Raw genomic sequence first — 20,996 nt, 5'->3', positions numbered from 1 at the left:
TGTGAAACCGTAAATAACACTGTAAATAAAATGTATGCACATGTACTCAGGCCGAGGCTGTTCTGTTCCCTGTGTGTTCCTCCCTGTAAAGTTCTCTCTCTTTCCCTGTGAAGCTGTAGGAAGGCTCTCCTCCCTGCAGGACTTTGTAAATTGCTGGAAATAAAGGATTATATTATTTCGTACCATTCCTCTGTGGCTCTGTGAATATCTGTTGAGTTTTTATTAGTCCACTTCTATTCATTTTAGACTGTTTACATCCACACCAGAATGAAATTATTACCTGGTCTTACTCTAAAGCCCTAACCACACCAAAGGGTCACTATGCAACTCCTTGGGTCCAAACGGTTGCAAGGAGTTGCATGGTGATCCTTTGGTGGGCCATTGAATTCCATGCGTTGAATCACTTGGGACGACGTGGGTCAATGTGCAACAGGACATATCACACCGCTGGGACAACGCTAAAACCATCTCGACCCTTTGGTGTGGTTAGGGCTTAAGGGTTTGATATGTACGTTGCGCGTGGTATTGCACAACTAAGTATAAATGGCTTTAGAATAAATGTTTTTTATGATGAGGAGAAACGTTAAGACTTTCATAGAGAATAGAAAGGTTATCCTGCACACGATACCTTTAACATACTGTTTTAGAATTTAAAAGAAATAAATATAATTAATAAACATAATACAATAAACATAATAATAATAAACATAAACATAATACAATAAACATAATTAATAAATAGTAATCACTAACCTAAGAGCAAAGTGAACTATTTTCAGTTGTGAGTTGGTAGACATGGTGACAAACAATAATTGTTCCGACCTTGTATATGGTCACGCCTCGTGACATCACACCTCCATTTATGGTCACACCTCGTGACATAATGCCTCCATAAATGGTCACGCCTCGTGACATCACGCCTCCATATATGGTCATGCCATACTCCATACAGTATATGGCCATCTCCATATATGAAGATCACGACACTGACCTCATCTAACCCTGGATAACGATACATGGAGAAGACTGGATCATCATCTAGATCTGCATATATGGAGCCGGCCAGCAACTCTACATCTGACCTCAAATCTCAAACCCTTAGATCTCCATATATGGAGCTGACTTGTTCTGACATTCCATGTTGTTCCTTCCCCACCCGTCCTTCCTGTTCTGACATTCCATATGTTGATCTGACCTCATCAAAACCTGTACACTCAAGACACGCACCATATATGGCCAGTACAGAATTCATTCCATATGTGGATCTGACCCCCCCATGCCAAAGAGCCAGCGCTCGCCCAGCAGTCTGCCGTCTGCCGTCACCCAGGTGGATGCGTGCGCACGCCCTCAGGGCGCCTTACTGGTAAACTAACTATGAGGTCTAGTAAAATCTGGAATGTTTATTTAAATTCAGTGGTGGAAAAAGTACTCAAATGTTTTATTTAAGTTAGTGATGGAGAGATTAATTGGTACACATTGGTATTGGTGGATTCTAGTTGTATTTTGATTAATCGGCATCGGTCCAATTAATCCATTTTGTCGATTGTCTTTATACTATGCTTTACAGATAAACAAGTAACAGCTTGAACAGATTTACAAGCTCAAAATATTAAATATTAGGTATTAAAGTTCAATCTGACTTGCCTAAGCCTGCAGTGCAGATACCCACATGTATTTTTTCAAAATTATTGTAATTTTTGAAGGAGATCATATCGACATCGGTAATATCGGTTATCTGCCATAACAGCAATTAATTATTGCAATTAATTATTATCGATATCGGCCAAAAGGTCTCATCGGACCACACCCCTAATTTAAGTAAAAGTATCAATACTGCAATGTTGAAATACTCTGTTACAAGTAAAAGTCCAGAATTTGAGTAAAAGTACAAAAGTATTGGCATCAAAATGTACTTAAAGTACCAAAGTATGCATTGTGCAGAATGTCCCATTTCAAGTTTTTAAATTTCCCCCTCTCTCTCCTGGCAACAGTTCCAGGTGGTTGAAAATGCATCAGAGTTTTGATACTAATTGCAAATTCTGGGTCACAAACTGTATCACAATACAAACACAAAATACTGCTCTGAGAAATGAATTTGAGATACAAATATGTATTTGGAAAATACATATATAAATATAATATAATATAAATATATAAAAATGGATTAGCAATGATTCGCAATGACATGCATGATACAAGTAGAGTGTTTTTCATGGTGTTTGGAGGAGGCAGCCAAAATGTTTACCACTGTGTGTGAGAGCACAGGCTAGACAAGAACTATGGCATGAGACAGTTGAGACTCAATGCACAAACCTACACAGAGCTGCCTCGAGTCTACGCCATACTTCATGACACCAGGATAGATATACTGACACCCGGATACTGAACAGTCTAACAGGATATTTACCATGCAGGGCAGGCTACTGACACCAAGAGACTGACCAGGATACTGTTACCATGCAGGGCAGGCTACTGACACCAGGAGACTGACCAGGATATTGACCAGGATACTGACAGCAGGATACTGATTAGGATACTCTCTCACTCTCACTCTCTCTCTCTCTCTCTCTCTCACACACACACACACACACACACACACACACATAGAGTACACACAGAGTACACACAGCGTATACACAGTGTACACACAGAGTACACATAACACATTCTCACACAAACACAGACTGAGAGACAGATGTACACAAAAACACATAGGCCTACACTTTGACACACGAACCAATGTCCAGTTCAACCAACTGAACACTTGGCCTCGGTACCATAGTCATAGAGTTATAATAACAGGCTTTTATTAAACAAAATTGAGTGGTGCAACCACTCCAAGGAACAGCAATGTCCGTGTCAACCGTGTGTTCAACCGTGTGTTCATGTTTGTGTGTTTGTGTGTGACTATGAGCACCAGTACTGAGTACCAAAAGTGGCGCTGTTGTGCCAGAAACAGAGAGAGAGAGATAGTGCTGCACTGTTGCCTGCTAATGAGAGAGATAGAGAGGGGGGGGGGGGGGGGGATTTGCACCACTCAGTTCACACGGGTGTGATTTTTTATTAACAAGACAACACCTGGTTATAGAACCAATGTCCAGTTCAACCACACTGAACCCAGTACAGCCTAACACTAAACATATGGGTTAGAACCAACCACCAGTCCAGTAGGTGCAAGCTACTGCTAACTGTTAATTGTATTAACAGTTAGGTACAGTTCAACGAAAGTACAGGTCAATACAAAATCTGCTAAGAGGATGAAACCAGAAGAAGCACTAAGATTTGTTTACATAAGGGTCCTCCATTTTCAATTCATCAGAGATAGCCTATTGATTGCTACTACATTAGTTAATGACTTGACCACTGATCAAGTGTTGTGCCACCATTTCCACTCACGGCTCACCTACATTTCCACACAATTCCTGGAGATAATTATTTCCATCACATCAGCCAGCCCAGTTCCTTATAACTAAACTCTATGGCCAGTTCCCTGTTATTATTGTCATAGGAGGCCTTTGCTATGTTTCACCAGTTTCAATTGAAACCCTCAGGAGGGCCTCCAAGCTCCAACTGACGTCACTGACCGCCAGGAGTTCCGCACCCATGACAGTTATAAGAAGTATTCGCCTCTGGTCCTAGTTATTGTTTATACGTGGTTTTGGTCTCGTCTAATCTAGTTTTACACACACACACACACACACACACACACACACACACACACACACACACACACATACACACACACACACACACACACACACACACACACACACACACACACACACACACACACACACACACACTGTACAGCATTATTTTTGCAATGTCTTATCAAGGATAACTCAGGACAGAAACATATTATTGCCCACAACAATAATTATTACAGGAATGACAGACTTTCATTTAGCTTGCATTTCCTGAAGATGCAGGATTCCATATAGCTTTTTATTAATACAATTATATAAACAGCGCATACAAATAAGGTTAGGAAGTTCAATTAAGTGAATAAAAATATATATACAATGTTTTGATCTCCGTGATATACATCTGAGAAATAACATATACAGTATAGGTATGGAAAAGGTGAAAAATCATAAACTGTAGGAAAATAGGATGTATGTACACATCGTAATGATAAGTGCATTGTTACAGAATTGCTAAAGGGCTTGATAATTGTAAAATAGCAGATCTACAAGCTCACAACGTGACACAATGTGGCGTGTTGTGAGCTTGCAGATCTGCTATTTGACACCGGCATGCAACCAAAAGTGATAATAGTTACAACTGCTGTCACTATAACTAACAGGAGATGAGCAGGGGGTTGGTGCTGGTGGGCTGGTGAGGGGAGGATGGAGCAGCTACCTGCATCCCTCCACTCTCTCCTCCTCCTCCTTCATCTCGCAGCAGCTCACTGGAGGACAGCTGGACACAGAGTGCATCAGCCACCTGAAGCAGCCAGGAGGGGCCTGGATGAGAGCATTGAAAGACAGAGAGGAAGAGAGAAGGAAAGAAAGACAGCCCGAAAGAATAAGTTAATTAATAAAGTAGAGACAGACAGACAGACAGACAGACAGACAGACAGACAGACAGACAGACAGTCCTGTAAAGCCTACCATTCCCATGGCTGCTACACATATCCAGAGTGTCTATCAGGATCTTCCCCAAAGCTCTACGAGATACATTCTAGAGAGAGAGCGAGGGAGAGGGAGAGAGGGGGGGGGGGGAGAGAGAGGGGGGGAGAGAGAGGGGGGGGGGGAAGAGAGAGAGGGGGAGAGAGAGGGGGGGGGGGGGAGAGAGGGGGGGGGGGGGGGAGAGAGGGGGAGAGAGAGAAAGAAGAGTGAAAAAGGATATAAACAGGCCCTGTATATCCCACCCTGTTTAACAGGTTGAGTTGACAGATAGACAGACATATCCATATCAGTATAATATATATAAACACTGGGTGGCACTTGAGTAATGAAACTGATACAGTATATTAATGTGTTTATCTGTGTGCGCACAATACATTGTTGTTCTTTCAAGTTTATCAGGCAAGGTCCGTAAAAGAAAACACGCCCTGAAGGCAACCCGCAGGCACTGTGGGGCTGAAAGTGATACCTGATGTTGTGAAGACTCTCAGTGTGCGCGCCCGTGTTAGGATAATACTACAGTCTTCACAGCTTAATTTATGGAGGTCTATTTGTATGTGTGTGCATACCTTGTTGCGTAGCTCCAGCATGAGCGAGAGGGCGTCAGTGAGTTTCTCTTCTAGCAAAGATAGATGGACTCTCTCTGTTGCCCCCAATTTACCCTTCTCCTCCTCAGGCCACTGGCAAATGAGAGGTGCATTGGGATGAGGTAAGACTAACGAAACGGTCTCTGTCAAAAATTGTCACACATCCCACTAATAAGCAAAGTATATTACTATATATTACTATATATTATAATGATATACACCGACCACATGCACACCGGCCCTGTGGCCCTGTGTCCGCAACATGCGTTGCATCCGCATGCGTTAGGTTAAATGCCTGCACCCGTCAAACTTCAAGGCGACTGGCCCCTTTCCTGTGCTTTTTTTTCTGCAAACTGCTAATAAAGTATTCAATCAATCAATCAATCAATCAGAAAGGGGATACGGTCCTATCTTACCACTTATCCCTAAACTTATCAGCCATATTCTACTATTCTGAAAAGCATTTTAAAATAGTTCAACTATCCGATCTACATCGGCACGTTGTGAGCTTGTAGATTGGCTTTTTGAACTATTTAAAGTCGTTTTTCTATACAATAGTAAAAAAGAAAATGGCATAAACATTTAGGGATAAGAGGTAACGTGGCGCGCAAGATAGGGCTTGGCCTCTCAACCACCTTCACGCTCTCTCCCTCTCTCTCCCTCTCTCTCTCTCTCTCTCTCTCACCTACCTTCTTCTGTCCACAGCTCCTGCTGACAGCTGTCTGCTTTGGTCCCTTCCACCTGGAAGCCCTGGCCTCCTCAGGAATGGCAGGATGGAGGCTGTTGTCATGGAGACAGCCCTGAGGCATCATCATAACAGTGGGTCTCTGGCAGCTGCATGGGGGAAGAAGAAGAAGAATACAAGTTAGGTTAGGTTAAGGTTAGATTTAGGATAAACAAACATTTGAGTCAGGGTTTTTTTAGGGAATGAATCTCGCCAAAACACCAATTGACCTTGTTTGTCGGTCTTCACTCCATCGTGTTTGTGTGAGGAATACACCATAATGTGAGGAAGAAATACCTCCTTAAACTTATTCCAGTAAGAAAAAGACCTTGGTCAAGCCTGGATACAAATTGGTTTGTGTGTGTGTGCGTGTGTGTGTGTGCGTGCGTGCGTGCGTGCGTGCGTGCGTGCATGCGTGCGTTTCATTGTCTCATAAGGAGCTAACCCTTTGCCACAGCCATGCAGTCGGCTGATGAGCTTCTTCACCTCCATCAGGCAGCATTCTGCTTCCTCTCTCCCCCGGTGCATTTGTCCCGGCCTCTTCTCCTCCTCCTCCTCCTCTTCATCCGAGGCTGCCTTTCCCTCCACTGCCCTCTGTAGGCACTCTGCATCTAGAACACAGTTCCAATAGAAGAATCAGAATCAGCTTGATTGTTAGCCTGGCTAATAAGCCAGACTCAAATCACACTGTCGTGTGCTATTTAAGTCTGGAGATGCTGTGTATGGATCTTGTTTCCCGGGGGGCGGGTTCAAACATTTTCTCTTTGACGCAATTGGTTAGAGCTACTGTCAGTCAAAGGTCTCAAGCATTGAACGTCACTGTACCAAAGCCCGCCCATATTGCATACCGTGTCCCGATTGGCCACACCAGTTCTCTGGTGTAGGAAATGGGCGTACAATTGAGCCTCTCCAGACCGTAATCCGCCGGCAGGCAATTTTTTTTGCCAACGGCTGATTCGGTCTGGCTTATTAGCCAGGCTACTTGATTGTCACATCACAGCATTGCACGTGTAAATTGTGGGTGATTAGTTTTCAGGAAACGAAAAAGAATAGAGATAGAAAGACGATAATGCAAATATCCACCATATAGCGTAACAGGTATGTACATGAGAATAATCAGATTACTGTATGCACAGAAGTTTTCTTTTTGTAAGGTCGAACCTGACTGTCACTGCCAACCTCCACTGTTTCATTGTGCAAAGGGTTGATAACCACATGCCTACGAAAGCCTGAATCCTCCCATACACATGACAAGTATTAGATCAGCAAAAAAAAAAGATGTATACATGTTTTTGTTATGATATTAGGTTAACGTCCACAATTTAGTCTTATCCAGAGCGAGACTGATCAGAATAAGCAGAGTAAACATGAACTCTAGCTAGTCAATAAACAACAAGCTAAATAATAATCACGTAAATTGAGGGCAGAGAGAACAGTGTACTGCCTCACGTACTGTACTTGGGCCATAAAAGCTGATATTTTGTTACAAATCTTACACGCACAGAGCATCAATGCTGATAATCTACTACACAAAGAGCTGATAGTTTGTTAAGCCCTGAACCATCAATGCTGATAGTTTGTAGCAAAACGTCATTCGTAAACGTGACTTCCCATTTCCAAGCGCCTGCCCTCAACCAACCTGTTGGACTAGCTGACTGTCAACAAGCACACAAGCCCCTGCAAGCTGCTTCACACCCACAAACACTGCCAATTCTGTTCATTGGAGTGCCTGGCCAAGCCGGAGGCACCACTGCTCGGAAGCACACCCAGGCCTCTGTGGTGATGTGTGAGTGAGTGATTTATCTCTACACCCCCAGACATCCACACGCACGAGAAATTGTTTGATACATTCCATCCATACCATACCTGGATTATGGACATGCAGAAGAAGGGCAGGTGTGGTGTGCCAAAGAGGAAGAATGACATTCCTCGTCTTCCTGTTTACTGTAAATTGGTTGCATAACGGTAAGATTTGGCGTGTGTGTGGTGTTGACATGCATATCACACTGAGAGCCTGTCACGAAGGGAGAGTTCTAGAGAAACTCTCAAGCGGGAGAGTTCCAGAGAAACTCTCAAGCAATTCGATGGATCTGTTCCTTCTAACGATTCTGTGTGATTCTGTCATCATAGCCTAGGATAACAAACTGGTCAGACTACTACTTGGCCTCCCTCCCCGAACCCACCTCACCCCTGCCCACTTTGTCAGGCTGGAATGGCTTAGGGTTGATGACAGAATACAGCATCTTGCAATGGGTCTGGTCCACAAGATTCGATACACCACCAAGATACCCATGTACCTGTCTAAATACTTCCTCAATGTCAACAAAGTGCACACCCACAACACCAGAGGGAGCTCAAAAAACCATGTGCAACCCAGAATCGGCACAAACAAGGGACTAAATTAATTTCGCTCCTATGCCACCAAAATGTGGAATGCCTTACCAACAGCCATTAAGACATGTGAATCCCTTGACTCCTTCAAAACCGCTCTCAAAGAGCACCTACGGACGGCAGCTAAATCTGAATCCCCCCCCCCTCACCCCTTTCCCCTTTAATGTTTATGTTTCTTTTCCCTTTTTACCTCCTTACATGATTTCCTGTTTTTTATATCTAAAACGTGTATATTTGTACGTCTCTAAATGTTCCGATGAATTGAAAATGGTGGACCCTGTTGTAAACAAGTGTAATGCTTTATCAATGTGTCGTCCACAGTAACAGTCTTTGTATTGAGCTTTCATGTGAAATGTACCCATTCTGCAAACTGTTAATAAATATAAGTCTACTGGACACTAGCACATCAACCATGATCCTGTTGATTCAAGCACTATTACACAGTAATCATATTATTACTGTATAGGTTACATCTGGCGTTTGTTTAATGGATGTTACGTATGTGTACAGATAACAATGGTAACAGTGTTGCACCCTGGCCCTGTTTACTCTATTCCTGCAGACATTCAGTACTACTGTTAAGTACATTATATTGAACACAATTTAGAAACAACTCTTCACCTCGTCCTGTCATCGAGCTCTCACTCTTTGGTGCAGTGATTCGTCCCTTCTCTTGCCAGCCACTCACCTGTGCTGCAGGCGTCCTCTGCTCCCACTGGGAACGAGGGCTGAGGGCTGGTGTCCGCCATGCAGGTACAAAGGGATCTGAGTGGGTCATAGGTAAGACGTGTTTCTAATGAATTCCACTGTGTCTGATTGCAACAACAACAACATACAACAACAACAACAACAGAAAGTTTTACCCCAGTTTCACATGCCTAAAATATATTATCTCTCTTACTTGCTCACACAGACACAAGCACATACAAACATACATCAGTACATCGTTACATATAGTCTATATCTGAGATCTCCACATGTACACACACACACACACACACACACACACACACACACACACACAGTACACACACACACACAAACACACACAGTCTTGCGTTTAGGGGTCGATTGAGATTGGAGACGCAACGCCCCGTCACCACCAGCTATGGGACGTAAAATCTGATCACCGTTTTGCTTGGTTACAAGCAGGATTTTCAAACCTCCATAAGTCGGAATCCAGGAGAGCTGTCCTTGGTGGATCTTCTGCCATCAAAAATTCGGATGTAATTTGTGCCTTTGTACCGTGTCGCTTGCGACATGTAAATGCTTCTGGCGAGAGGTAAACAGGGTGTGGTTGTGCCAATGATACTAAAGTGTGTGTAGTGAGTGTGTGGGGTGGGGGGTGGGGGGGTGGGCACTGGATGGTGGCACTGGGAACTTCATAAATGCTAATAGCTAGCTGGCAGAGAAAGAATTAATATTAACCTTTTGGCAACATATAGCTAGAATAGCAGATCTACATCTGTGTGCTTGTAGATCAATTGTGGTTTTAGGCTTGTGGCTACGGCAGCCTATTTGTAAAATATTGCTTTGCGCTTTGATGCTGTCCTGATGCTAGTAGAGGTCACACTGCAGTTGACACAGTGGCCTAGTGGCTGTAGAGATATTCCATGACGAAGATTTCGCAGGTCGATCCCTTCAGTACAACTGCAGAAACGTCCTGTCAATGTGTCCCTGTTCAAGACAATTAATGAACCCTTGCATAATGCATACGCACTCACTGTAAGCTACTCTACCATAATGATTAAAGGTAAACAATGTACTAGAAACTAGAATCCTCCTGTGCAGTGTTATGTGGTCTTTGTTAGATTTCAATGCGATAGCTGGTTGTATATTAACCCAACTGCTTTCACCGCACTCCCATTAATGTAATTTAATCCACCTGTGGCTGAGCTTTGACTTACAAACCAGCAGGGCGTAGAGTCAAATCATGTGGAAATCCATGCACGGACACACACAGTGCATTTTCCTACTGCAACTGCAACAAGCACATACACACGCAAGCGCGCACTCACGCACGCACGCACGCACGCACGCACGCACGCACGCACGCACGCACGCACGCACGCACACACACACACACACACATTACCTATTTTGGTGTAGCTCAGTCTCCAGTTGTTTGACCCTGGCCTCCAGCGCTGGGACAGAGTGTGCCTGTTCCTGGATCTGTCGAACTCTCTGGAGGCCCTGTCTGAGAGCTTCTCTGGCCTCCTCCGCTCGTCTCCTGACCCACACACACACATAAAATGGTAAATGGTGCATTTATATAGCGCCTTTTATCCAAGGCGCTTTACATTCACATTCATACACCAATTGCGGCGGAAGCCATGCAAGGTACCAACTAGCACATCGGGAGCAATTTGGGGTTTAATGTCTTGCCCAAGGACACTTCGACATGTAGACAGGAGGAGGCGGGATTCGAACCACCGACCCATGGATCATTGGACGACCTGCTCTACCTCCTGAGCCACACACACACACACACACACACACACACACACACACACACACACACACACACACACACACACACACACACACACACACACACACACACACACACACACACACACACACACACACACACACACACACACTACACATCACATCTTCAAGTCTCTCCAAATCAGTATCACGAAATAAATTAGCCGATCAACAAGCTCACAACCTGTCGCGATACAAGTGTTCAATCAGGCTTTAGTCGATTATAAAACTAGAATGTTTTCATGTCAATTCGTTGTCAATAAGACATTTAAAAAAATAGCTTCTAAATTATTTGATTATTCTACATGAGAAGGGATTACATGTAAATCGGATGTTGGTTTTAAATATCAGTTTTGATATATTTCTGGTTAATTCCCCAGCTCTAACCATGGCAATCATCAAGCCATATATATCACAACCAATCCAAACCAAGATTTCCATATGTTTATGTGTTCATGTGTTAGGACAACATTGGGTTACACACACCAAAAGCTGGACATAGGAGGGACTATCGCCCCTCAACAATAATATTCTAGAAAAGTTCACTCCGAGGAGCACAAATCCCCACCAGGCCGGATTGCCTAACCAGCTCCTGCTAAATTGGAATCAGCCAAATCGGGGCAGAGGCTTGGCCTACTGGGAGTGAGCCTGTTTCACACCGATCGGTCCAACAGTGCCTGAGATTAACTGCTAACAGACGGACGGACGGACAGACAGACTCACAGGAGCGAAAACATAATTCCTTGTCGTCGGCCGTCTCCTGGTGCAGATAATAATAATAGAAAATATAGATGCAAGCAGCTAGGGTCAAGGCCAAAAAGAAAAGAATCACACTTGTGTGAAGTGAGGGGCGCTCTTATCATCATACATCTGTCAATGCTGTAGTCCCGTAACCAGAGTCAGACTCCATTCACATGTAGGCCTATAGAAATGCAATTTCTTTGACATGGCCAAAAAAAGGATTGAGCAAATCATAACGATTTACTCATCGGGAGAACTACAGGTCAGAGGTCGTTTGATGAATGAGTGTGAACTTTAGTTCCTGAGGGATCCTCACGGCCCTCTACCAAATTGCCGAATTTCGTGAAGAACGATAGCACAGAACTGCCAAAACTGCTAAAATGGCGGAATTGTCACAGTAACAATAACGAGTCTACGCCCTTTGACTTGACCCCTAATTAAGAAATTACATACTAACCAACCTGATTTCAGTATTTTCTTTACGCAGTACACACTCCACCCTCTCACGTCTGTAGGCCTCCTGATAGGCCCAGCACAGCTCCTCCTCCAGGCGATGGTTATATTTGATTGCTTCCTCCAGCTGTCCGTCACGTGAGGAACGTATCAGCTTCAGCTCCCGGAGAAGTGGGTCCCTGGCATCACACCTCTGAGACGCTGTCCTCGCCACTTCTCCTCCTACCCCGCTTCTTCGTCCTTGGGAAGCCAGAGACACTTTGGTACTGTTTGCTGTTGTGACGTTTCCTACAGTACAAGGGGACTTGGAATGGGGGGCTGTGCTTAAGGGGGTAAAGTCTGAGGAAGTAGAGCAGGTGTAGTTGAGGGCATTACGGGCCCTCTCCTGTCTGAGTGCCACCTCCAGGGCCAGGCAGCGAGCATCGCTGCCCTGAAGCGCAGAGCGCAGGTCCTCAACCAGCTCCCTCAGAGCTGCTGCCTCCTCAGGAACTAGAGAGGAGAGGAGAGAAAGGGAGAGGATATGAGGAAAGGGTAGGGGAGGAGAGGGACCTATGTGACCATTTAAATATTGGCTATAATGCTACTCACTCTAGCTATTTTCTTTATCTCAGATATAGCCTGCTTTATTCATGCCAGAAACATGCCAGGACAGTATACACCAATAAAACGTGGATGGCTATAGGTTGTGTGTGTGTGTGTGTGTGTGTGTGTGTGTGTGTGTGTGTGTGTGTGTGTGTGTGTGTGTGTGTGTGTGTGTGTGTGTGTGTGTGTGTGTGTGTGTGTGTGTGTGTGTGTACAGTGTGTGTGTGTGTGTGTGTGTGTGTGTGTGTGTGTGTGTGTGTGTGTGTGTGTGTGTGTGTGTGTGTGTGTGTGTGTGTGTGTACGTGTGTGTGCGTGCGCGTGGTCGTGCGTGTGTACAATACATAAAATGCTTTCCTCTATGAAGTATGAACTATAGGCTTTTATAGATTTACACTCCATACCACTCTCTTTATCCTCAGCGGCAGCCTTATGGTTCCTTTTTGCCACAGTTCGCACACTTGTCTGGTCCTTGGTAAGATTGAAACTGACAGATTTCCTCCGTCTGAAGCGTGGCCACCGGAGACGGATCTCGCGTTCCACAAGCTCAGTCTCTTCGGAAACAGGCAGGCGCAGTGCACTACTGTCCCCGGTGCCATTACGCGTGGCACGCACACGAAAGAACCCGCAGAGTCGCGAGTGAAAGTCTTTGAAGGATAGCTGGCAAGGAAGCCCCGCATACACATCCTGGAACTCGTGTATATCTTCTCTCTGTGCGTCTGTCGTTCTGCCCTCTCCATCTCTCGTAAGTCCCAGCACTGCGCAGAGAACGGTGAAATCCTCCGCCGACACGGCGTCTTCCTGGTTGGGGTAAGCCAGGTGGTGGAAAACCTCTTGGAGATATTGGTCTATTCCTGTCGCCAGCACGACGATTTCGTTCTCTACGCCGGGCTGTGGGGAATGGTGATGGGCGAGTGCGCTCCGCAGCCACTCGCTTTTACGCGCTGCCCGTGGAGGACAAGGTTGTAGCATAGCAGCTGGAAGTTCCACTACGCCTCGCTTCATGTTGCTTTTAAAGCTAATTTGGTCTTATATGTTACGGGGTCAAATTTCTAAAGTTTTCTAGATGTATCCCTAAGTGATGTTTAGTAAAAAGGTAACATCATGGGGAAGAAGAAAATAATTGCAGCCGAAAGCAGCTGCTTGTGGGCGTCCCACTCAAAAAAAAGTATCTATTCTACTTGGATGATTCTTGCAACAAAGCCCCGGCTGAGGGCTGAAGTCTTCTGACGAATAGCCCAAGAGAAACCCAATCCCGGCTCCACCCTTTCTGACAGTGACATTAGTAGCCTACACGTTCGTAACTGTGCCACTAGAGTGCCCTTTCTCATCAATGCATGCAGTGGCACAAACAAACACAAAAGAAGGGTCCAAATGAGTCATGAGGTCTCAGTTTCATCTTTACAGCAATTTACCTCAAGTGTGTCTGAGTCAGCTCTGCCAGAAAAAACATAATGGGACATCAGATACAAAACCTGACACCCAACACCTAACAAGTGCAGTCACCCACCTCTCTGCAGTCACCCACCTCTCTCGCCAATGGGCTGCCATGCATTTACGGCACATAACTTCACTCACAGGTTAAATGCAAATCTCTTTTCTACCTCTTTTCAAGAAACCTCTGGCCTCATATAGCGGAAATACCTTTCTTCTCCACACCTTAGTTCAGCTAGCTACCTGACACTCAAAACAAAGACAGCGACCATAATATGTTCACATACTCTCCTACGCGCCAGCACACATCAGAATTAGGAATGCCTCACCACACTGCACTTAGTTACCTACTCCAACACAAACACAACACACACACACACACATGTACATACTCACACAAGCACGCACAGGCACACACACACACACACACACACACACACACACACACACACACACACACACACGCACAGTGTGTGTGTGTGTGTGTGTGTGTGTGCCTGTGCGTGACACACACACACACACATACATACTCACACAAGCATGCATGTGACATGTACATTTGCATGCATGCACGCACGCACACACACACACACACACACACACACACACACACACACACACACACACACACACACACACACACACACACACACATGCCTATACACCCCAAGGATAATTCACTGGACAGTAGTTGAGTCATATAAGGCACATGCAGTCAGAGGAAAAACGTGTACAGTTTAGTCTTTCTGTTGATAAGATTAACCTAATCTTCACGCGCGGTGAGTTTCAGTCCCACTTTGATTCTGCCGGGGTTTCTTATTTAGGCTTCAGGGCTATCATGAGTACACACAGGCAGCCATACAAAGGTACTATTGACTGTGACCTATTTCATGGACATGTCAAGGCATGTATAACTAGTGGCTATATTCTGGTGGAATCCCCCAGGAGTTTCCTGTGGTTCCTGTCCAAGGAATACTCTCGGATATGATAATCAATCAAAGGTACATGAATTAGCCTACTGTGTACAAGTTTAGGCATTAGGGACAGGATCACTTTTACCGTATGTGGAAATGTAGCCTACTGTCAGTACTGTGTGTACACACACACCCAACACACACTGTGTGTCCGTGTGTGTCACGCACGCACTCACACACGCACGCACACATGCACACACGTCACACCACACACACACACACACACACTACTATGCGCATTCAGGAGGGCCTTTTAGTGCTGTTATTCAAGTTAATTATTAGCTGTCAGTTATTTAAGCACTGTTCACCTGTCACTCAGACTTACAGTCACACCCCCACATATTTATGCACATCCGCCCTGGTAGTTACTGGAGTAGAACATTAGCCTACAGTTCTCCTCCTCAATTGTGGGTGTAACAAAGTATGTCGTCATGTCATGGTACCTATATTCATGACCTTTCTGACTGATGCACATACAGTAGTACTCTATATAGGTCTAGCTCATTTGGGAGTGGGAGCCTCCTCTATAGGCTACTTATTTTAATTGTTGCTATGTGTTTCCTCCAATGGCAACTGCATTGCTGTCACTGCAAAAGAGAAGATTATCCATTGTACAACAAACACAATACATTCTGCTTGAAAGTCGGGATAGATTGTTGACCCCTTAACCTTGTGCAAGATGCAGCGAATAGTAAACCTAGCATCAAAAATCATTGGGAAGAGACAGCAACAATTAGGCTGTATCTACAAGGAGGTACTTCGTAAAAAAATCTGTCAAGATAGCAAATGACCCCTCTCATCCACTCTGCAGGGAGTTCGAACTACTTCCCTCTGGTAGACGGTACAAAGTACCAAAAGCTAACCGTAACATTTTTAAAAATTGCTTCATACCAAATGCCATTAAGGCACTAAATGATACCATGTCTCGCTAGATTTGTTTGTTTTTCCAATGTATTTGCCACTTTTTGTTTTGCCATGAGAAAATAATTGTGTTAAGTGTTGTTGCTGTTGTTGTAACTGTTTGTTTTTTTACTGTTGAGACCGAAGACAAATTTCCATACGTGGACAAATAAATGAAACTAACTAACTAACTAAGATGTGACAGAGGGCAATGAAGCTAGTGCCAGTGAGTTTAAAGACAGTCCATTGACCTTATGCAGACCGTGGCAATCTTGTCATTTAGTTAATGGCAGGCTGGCAACTAGCCATTGGCAGCCCATACATCCAAACAGAAAAGTCCTATCTGATTGTATTAAACAACGACAAACTCACTATTGCAGCTGTACGAAAATCTGTCGCAGGTCAACAGTCTGTCTCGAGAGACTACGCTGCCATTAACTTAATGGCAAGATGGCCTCGGTCTGCATAAGGTCAATGGAGCCCTGCTGTCAGCCTCACACTGAGAGACAGCCCTCCAGCTGCTGCCTGCTTGCCCCGGGTGAAAGGGCCTGATCTGGAAATAAAAAGGATGAAAGACTACCAGAGGGGTTGTATGCAAGGGGGGTGGGCCAGTGAGCGAAGGAATTGTGTGTGATTGTGGATTTGGTGCATGTGCACGCAAGCATGCATACACAGGCATGGCTCAGTGGCCTGTCGTTCACCTTTGAGAGGAGGAGTGCAGTAACATCACAATTGATAGGTTTTGGGTTCAGGCTTTGTCTTCACTACTATATGGCCCCCACTACAGGGAAACACAATATACATAATGCACACAAAATGTCCCAACACAACACACACAAACACGTGCTGTTCCATTAAAGGTGAGATGCTAACAAATCTGAAATGCACTGCTTTGCTCTGGGCTTGGTCTCACGTAGCCAGACAACTTTTGTACAATCTCCGAATGCTATATTCTTTGAGACACAATTGCGGGTATTTCCGGGCATGGCAGAATCCGCCATTTTTTCGTCAAACACAGCTTTCACCATTGGAATAACAATACGGAACGTACACATTGTTACATTTTATGTTATATTTCATGAAGTATTATAATAGTGCAGGTAATTGCATTATTGCAACAATCCGCTTTCCCCCTGAATCATCTAAAGAGCTTCCGTGCTCCAGACTGTATGACTGGAAACATTTGAATATTGTGGGAGGCAACAGGCTGGCCACGCAAGTCTACTCTGGATTTGTCCTGACTGAAGCCCTCTGGGTCTTTAAGATCACTAAAGCAAAAAAAGTGTTGATTCTATACATACTGTATGTTCGTCCATCTTATTCTCCCCAGACAGCTTAATGATCCTTTTATAATCCCTCCCAATTTTTCAGCCCTGTCCCCACATTTCAGGGACATTGGGACAGAACCATTTCCCCCTTGCAACCATATTGAAATGGGTTTATCAGATCAAGTGTGTGATGTCTGTTTTTGAAATAAAAGCCAGCTAGCTCCCAGGTTCAACTGATTTGATACTTTTGTGTGCTCAGGTGTGACTATCTAGAGAGACAATCACTGACCTAAATCAGCAGCTGGCACTGGTAGTGTAGGTAGAGAGAGTCAAAGAGACTAAATACAGTCAGTACAGTAACCAGTACCGGGGAAGCCAAAGAGGAGTGGAGGCCAGAGAGAGAGTGTGTGTGTGTGTGTGTGTGCGTGTGTGCGTGTGTGTGTGCGTGCGTGCGTGCGTGCGTGCGTGCGTGCGTGCGTGCGTGCGTGTGCGCTCGCGCGTACGTGCACATGCTTGTTTGTGTGTTTTGGGTGCAGTGCAAGAGAAAAACAAATCTCAAATCTGAAGCACGTGATGTCTGCTCAAGACATCATTTATCATTATCTTTAATCAAAATTTGGAAAGGTGAGCCACAGGCAGTGTGCTGAGTCACTGCTGACCATTATTTTCTGTTTTGTCTATGGGTCCTGCACCTGCCTAGAATGTGCAAGCCTGTGCGGATGGATGTGCGCGGAACTTTGACTCTGCTAATGCAGCAGATTCTGCCAATGCTTTTTTTGTTTTGTTTTTTTCGGAAATACACAAATGGCAACAAACCACTATGTTCTCATTGACAAGCTTTGCCAGAATCCACCGCATTGGCACAATCAAAGTTTGGTGCGACTGCACCCTACTCTGTTTTTGGTGAAGTCAAACATTACCTGTACCCAACATTTGTCATAACGGTCATCCCAGCCATACCAAACAGAAAAGCTTGTGAGCACAGGAAAGCAGACAGACTACAACAAACATTCAGTTCCAGAAGTCCTTCAGTGTCCACTGTCCAGATGGTCAGGGTTAGGAACTACCATTCACTTCTTAGTTGTTGATCATAAATTGCACACATTGTTAAATAATATAGCAAAGAACATCTGTCTGCATGTGTGCGTGCGTGTGTGCGTGTGTGCGTGCGTGCGTGCGTGCGTGTGTGCATGGGTGTGTGAGCAAATATTATTCACATGAATTGGTTTACTTTGTTTCTGCTTCCCAAACATCTCCCATTCATTGTAACAGCCATTTCTGATAGATGAGGTGTGAGTCAACAGGTCTCTGACATGAGAAATTAGGGAAGGGTGAGAGAGGAAAATATGAGCTAACTTTTTTTTAAATGGAGATATTGATTCAGTTTCCATTTTGATGTATGTGTTGTGTATGTGTGTGTGTTGTGTGTGTTGTGTGTGTGTGTGTGTGTGTGTGTGTGTGTGTGTGTGTGTGTGTGTGTGTGTGTGTGTGTGTGTGTGTGTGTGTGTGTGTGTGTGTGTGTGCGTGCATGCGTGTGTGCGTGCATGCGTGTGTGCGTGCGTGCGTGTGTGCGTGTGTGTGCATGTGTACATGTGTGTGAGAAAGAATGTAAACATTTCCTCATTCCTGAGCTATCAAAAGAGCATTGGTCTACCATTGAGCTGACCCTAGCTCCTATGAACAGGGGTCATGGTTGAAACACATGTGTACACTTGTGTGTGCACACATGCCATAAATGCCATGCATACTCAAATGACTGGCCAACACAAATTTGATAAATGCATTCCTAATTGTCAGAGTGTTTTAAAGGGAAGTGACTGGGCGTGTGCCTACAGGTTTTGAGCTGTATGTGCATGTGAGGCATTGGTCAGATTACATTTGCACTTCCCTCATCTTTGTACAGGAATTGGAGTATTCAAGTGGCCTCAGAAGCATCAAAAAGAGACAAACTAAACTAAGTATTTGTATTTGCCCCTCCTATACACAGGTTTAATGTTTGTCTTTAGTTCAATGTTTGTTTTGTAAACGCCATTGACAATGAAGGGAAATTACTTTACGTCATGTGCCATTTACGTCATGTTGTCTCTTTATTGTTAATGGTGTTTAATGTTTGTGTTTGCACCGTTTGTTTTACATCACCATTACATCACCTAATCAACATTTAGAATCAACGTTAATCTTTAATATATTAGTGACCCTCACTTCACATGGGCGTGTTTTCTTTTCTTCTCCTAGCTGCTGGCAGACAGTTAATCCATACAGTTTGAACACTGAAGGGTGAAGGGCCTTTATGTGGGAAGAAATAATAATTTTCCTTAATTCTCCTTGCTGTCCAATAGATGGCGCAAATGCTCTGCATTGTGATATAGACATTTCATCTGGATAGCATTCCTGACATGTTTATTCTTATGAAGGTATTCTTCTGCCTACACGTGTGTCATGTAACGTTTGTATGAGCGAATAGGGGAAGGGAATCAACGTCAAGTGATTCCCTTGTTTATTAATTGACCCTTTGAAGGTGCAAACAAAGGTGCTGGATGTTGTGTCATGTGTGATGTATTTCTCAAAGAATACAACGGACAACGATAGCTTTTTCCGTAGTTTGCAGGCAGAAAGATTGCAAACCCACGCCATCTACTGGTTTTATTCAAAACGTGTCACTTTATGTGCTTTAAAGTTTAAACTCAATTCCAATCCATCCTAGTTTTATCCACAAATGTGCTCTTAATAAGTTCAAGCTAGGGCAAGTGTGGGCAACACATAATGGACAACCTCTGATATTTACATAGGCCTACTAGTCCATATCTAAACAATGACTGTATGTTTCCATTTCATGGAAATTACTTAAAATGAGTTTTGAAAATAAAAGGTGATTGCACAGGTCAGATATAAAATTGCATTCAGTGATGACATGTCATGTGGAAGAAGGTAGGCCTACTCTGATTAATTTAAAATAGTGGACCCTGTTGTGAACCAGTGTAATGCTTTATCATGGTCAATTCAATTTAATCTTTATTTCAGACCCAGGGGAATCCATATCACAATGGTGTCGTCCACAGTTTTTGTATTGACTTTTGTTTGAAATGTACCCATTCTACATACTACATACATAACATTTTCAATCAGTGAATCAAAACTAGTTGAATATAGCCATATACTGCATTTGACCCTAGGCTACAATCAATATAAGGTTTAACCCCAAATAAATTGATACAAAAGGTTTTTCAATGGATTCTGGTAGTATTGGGCAAGCTAAATAACATACTAAAAGTCTACCAAAATATACTCCCCAGAAAGCCGTCATTTTCAAGATTACGTCCCAGACGGAGTTTAAAATGGCCATATCTAAAATGGGAAAACATTTGCAAAGTATTTTTCAACTTATTCTAGTACCTATGGACAACATACAACATACTAGCCTACAAATTTAGGAAGATATACCTTCGGGAAAGGCGTCATTTCCAAGATGGTGTTAAAAATGGCAGGCTTATAAAGCTTATAAACAGCTATACTGTATATCTCAATTGAAAAGTAATTATACAAAATATTTTTCACTTGATTCTTGTACCTGTAGACATGCTTATGAACATACAAAAGATTTAGGAAAATACACCTTCCGGAAAGGCTTCATTTTCAAGATGCCGTTCAAAATGGAAGCCGGCACCGCTATACTGTATATCTCAATAGAAAAAATTGATACAAATGATTTTTCACTTAATTCTGGTAGTATTGGCCATGCTAAATAACATACTAAAAGTCTACCAAAATCTACCTTCAGGAAAGGCTTCATTTTCAAGATGGATTGAGATATAGCCATTTTAAGCTCC

General features: G+C 43.8%; 1 protein-coding gene across 1 annotated transcript; it reads right to left on the bottom strand.

Moving 5' to 3' along the window:
- Positions 1-4,223: 4,223 nt before the first annotated feature.
- Positions 4,224-13,737, bottom strand: LOC306929633 (EF-hand and coiled-coil domain-containing protein 1). Its single transcript, XM_079510245.1, has 9 exons — positions 12,998-13,737; positions 12,023-12,503; positions 10,426-10,560; positions 9,019-9,095; positions 6,385-6,550; positions 5,905-6,049; positions 5,198-5,308; positions 4,614-4,683; positions 4,224-4,466 (listed from the first exon to the last, which is right to left on the bottom strand). The coding sequence occupies exons 1-9, from the start codon at positions 13,596-13,598 to the stop codon at positions 4,300-4,302; spliced, it is 1,953 nt and encodes a 650-aa protein (XP_079366371.1). The 5' UTR covers positions 13,599-13,737; the 3' UTR covers positions 4,224-4,299.
- Between the last annotated feature and the right edge of the window lie 7,259 nt (positions 13,738-20,996).

The sequence above is a fragment of the Electrona antarctica genome (genome assembly GCF_951216825.1).
Source record: "Electrona antarctica genome assembly, chromosome: 9".
Lineage (NCBI taxonomy): Eukaryota > Metazoa > Chordata > Actinopteri > Myctophiformes > Myctophidae > Electrona > Electrona antarctica.
This window is presented reverse-complemented; position numbering and strand designations above follow the sequence as displayed.